Genomic DNA, 2,695 nt, shown 5'->3' on the forward strand with positions numbered 1-2,695 from the left:
CTTCCCCCGAGCCCGGTGCGCGCGCTTCCCCGTTCCCGCCTCCCTCCACCACCCCGGCCCGGTGCGAGCCCTTCCCGGTCCCCGCTTCCCCGGAGCCGGGTGCGCGCTCTTCCCCGGCCCCACACCGGTAGCCCGGAGTGGTGCCCAGGCATGCTGCACGTGACCGAGCCTGGGCACTGGCCTCGCTCCCCTCTTTCTCCGCTCCCCGCGGGGCGCCCTTCCTGGCTTCACTCACCAGCAGCAGGAATCCCACGACGGGGAACTTGAGGTTCTTGCAGACCGGAGGCCGAGGACCGGGCCCCCGGGCTGGCCTCGGGTCTGGGATGCGCCCTGCCAGAGCGGCAGAAGCAGCGAGCACCGACTGTGGCTCGGTGGAGTTTAGGCTGCGCTCCATTGAGCTAAAGCCGAGTTCTTCGTCAGGGATCCCGCGTGTCCAGCTCTCAAAGACGATGAAGAATTTTGCTTCTCCCCTGGAAAAGTTGCTCCAGTGGTTTTAAGTTCGCGGCATGCGCCTCCGCCTGCGCCTGGAACTTCCTGGTTGCCCAGGTTTAAAGAAAACGCTGGGCACACTGTGGGCGGGCTCAGTACTCTGACTCATCCATCTGGGTCTATCAAAGTATGTCTTGCACAACTTTTTTTTTTTTTAAGTTTTTATTGAATTTTTTTGTGTATTTCATACAGAACATCTCAAACAATCTTAATCATCTTTATACCCCAGTACCCACTGTCACCCTCCCATGCCCCCAGCCCATATATTCTGTCATCCCTGTTAAGGCCCACTGTGTCTGTCCCCAGGCATTCCCAAGTGCAAGTCCCTCCACTGAGGTCTAGTCAGCCTATCTAGAGTCCCTTGTTTTAGGAAGATCAGCTCATCTTCATCTAGAAGCAATCAGTTGCCAGTATTTCTTCAGATAAGATTGGAGTCTGATGTTCATTTCCCCAGTTCTATGCTGACTTATTGTCTGCCTGAGTTTGCATGGGACTTGTGTATGCTGACACCATTGCCATAGAATCATATGAGCAGGTTCCCAGGAGCTTGTAGGACTCTCTTTCCATATGGTCATTCACCTCCTCCCTGGCTCTTACAATCTTTCTGCCAGTCCTTCCAAGATGGTCCCTGAGCCTTGGGTAGGTGAAGTTTAATAAAGGAACCCGGTCCAAGAACCATCATTCAGCAGACTCTTGATCTGTACACTTTGGCCATTTGCGACCTTTTGTGTTCCTGGCCCTTGGCTGAATGAGGGACCTTCATTATTGAGAACTGAGATAACTTCCTTTGAGCTATTGGCCAGGGTGGTCCAAGAGACTCCCCAAATTACTCAGGCTATTGTCACAGCCCTTGATGGCCTCCCAGAACTTGAAGGTAAGACCCTACTGCTGAAGACAGAACATACTTATGACACAGGATTTGGAGCAATAGAGCTGCAACTGACCTGAAACCACGTCCCCTGAAGGCCGCTCTCATAGCTTTGGAGAGTGCTGTGAAGGTGCCGAGGGAAAACATCAATGGATGGTCCAACACCAGCTTCAAGACCAAATAACCACATCAGTGGCCAGCACAGCATTCGTCATTGGTGCAGTCATGGCACTTTTATCTTGGGCACAATCAACAGCTACCTAATTGGACTAAAAAGCCCACTCAATGGGAGGAAACTCAAGTGTGGTATGTAAACATAACCAAATACACATGGCTGGAGAGGTCATAGATCTTAGAGAAAACCCCAAGACTGTCACATCACTAGACTAATGTGATTTCTTACTATGTGCAAAATATGTATTCTTATGTTTACAGATAAATATCCCAGTCACCACTCATCAAAGAAACTCATTTTGCACCAGTCAGAGACTAATACCAAGTACCACAACTGGTCACACATAGACATTGTCTATGAATTGCCCAGGCCTAAGTGACACATCTACAGTGCAGCCTCTATACCTAAGATTCATGGAACATAGGACAGGGGTAAAGAAGATGACACTAACGAATCTCTCAGTTTGCACAACTTTTTTGCCTTTGAGAATCCAGTGGAGCAGCAGGATTGATCAGTGGGTAAGAGCACTGGTTGCTCTTGCAGAAGACTGGGTTTGAATCCCAGCACCCACATGGTGGCAAACAACCATCTGTAACTCCAGTTCCAGGATATCCGGCGGCCTCTTCTGTCCTGTATTGCACTACATGAGTGCACTTACATATGTGTAGGCATAACACTCGTACACGTAAAATAATACTAAAAAGTATAAAAAAAGATTTAAAAAATAATCAGATGGGATATTTTTATTATAGTTTCCTATTCGTAGATATTTCCTTTACTATAAAAGTCATGCTATTCAAGAATCTGTCTGCCTCTTCATAATTTGACCACTAATATCCTGGTATTTCACCCTAATAACAGATAAATCTGTGCTTCTATACATTTTAGAACACTATTGGTACCATCACAAAAAGATTGCCAAGAAGTTTACCAGGATGCCAGGTCTTGACCACCCTGCTGTGCAGGAATTTCAGTTTAGGGCATACTGTTCACCCAACGCCTGCCCATTGGTGGCTGTGAACAGCCCTGAGCCTTGCTGCCCTGCAGGAGTTCATCTGCTCACTAGACATAGTAGCATGTGCCTGGTCACATGAACACCTGCCTGCCTCTGAGCTTAAGCTCCTATCCAGGGATATGCTGACTCTGGAGGTTGCTGTTGTGGT

At 48.8% G+C, this 2,695-nt stretch overlaps 1 protein-coding gene across 5 annotated transcripts in view; it reads right to left on the minus strand.

Moving 5' to 3' along the window:
* Positions 1 to 569, minus strand: part of LOC108491686 (tumor necrosis factor receptor superfamily member 10B-like) — a 22,326-nt gene extending 21,757 nt beyond the window's left edge. Inside the window, exon 1 of one of the 5 annotated variants that reach the window (XM_029554837.1) lies at positions 236 to 569. In XM_029554837.1, the coding sequence (XP_029410697.1) occupies positions 236 to 394 (159 nt within the window). In that variant the 5' untranslated portion in view covers positions 395 to 569. The remainder of the gene's footprint in view (positions 1 to 235) is intronic. The other 4 variants (XM_029554835.1, XM_029554840.1, XM_029554843.1 and 1 more) reach the window with 4 other exon arrangements.
* Between the last annotated feature and the right edge of the window lie 2,126 nt (positions 570 to 2,695).

Source organism: Nannospalax galili, unplaced genomic scaffold (genome assembly GCF_000622305.1).
Source record: "Nannospalax galili isolate Female #2095 unplaced genomic scaffold, S.galili_v1.0 scaffold291, whole genome shotgun sequence".
In the NCBI taxonomy this organism is placed as follows: domain Eukaryota; kingdom Metazoa; phylum Chordata; class Mammalia; order Rodentia; family Spalacidae; genus Nannospalax; species Nannospalax galili.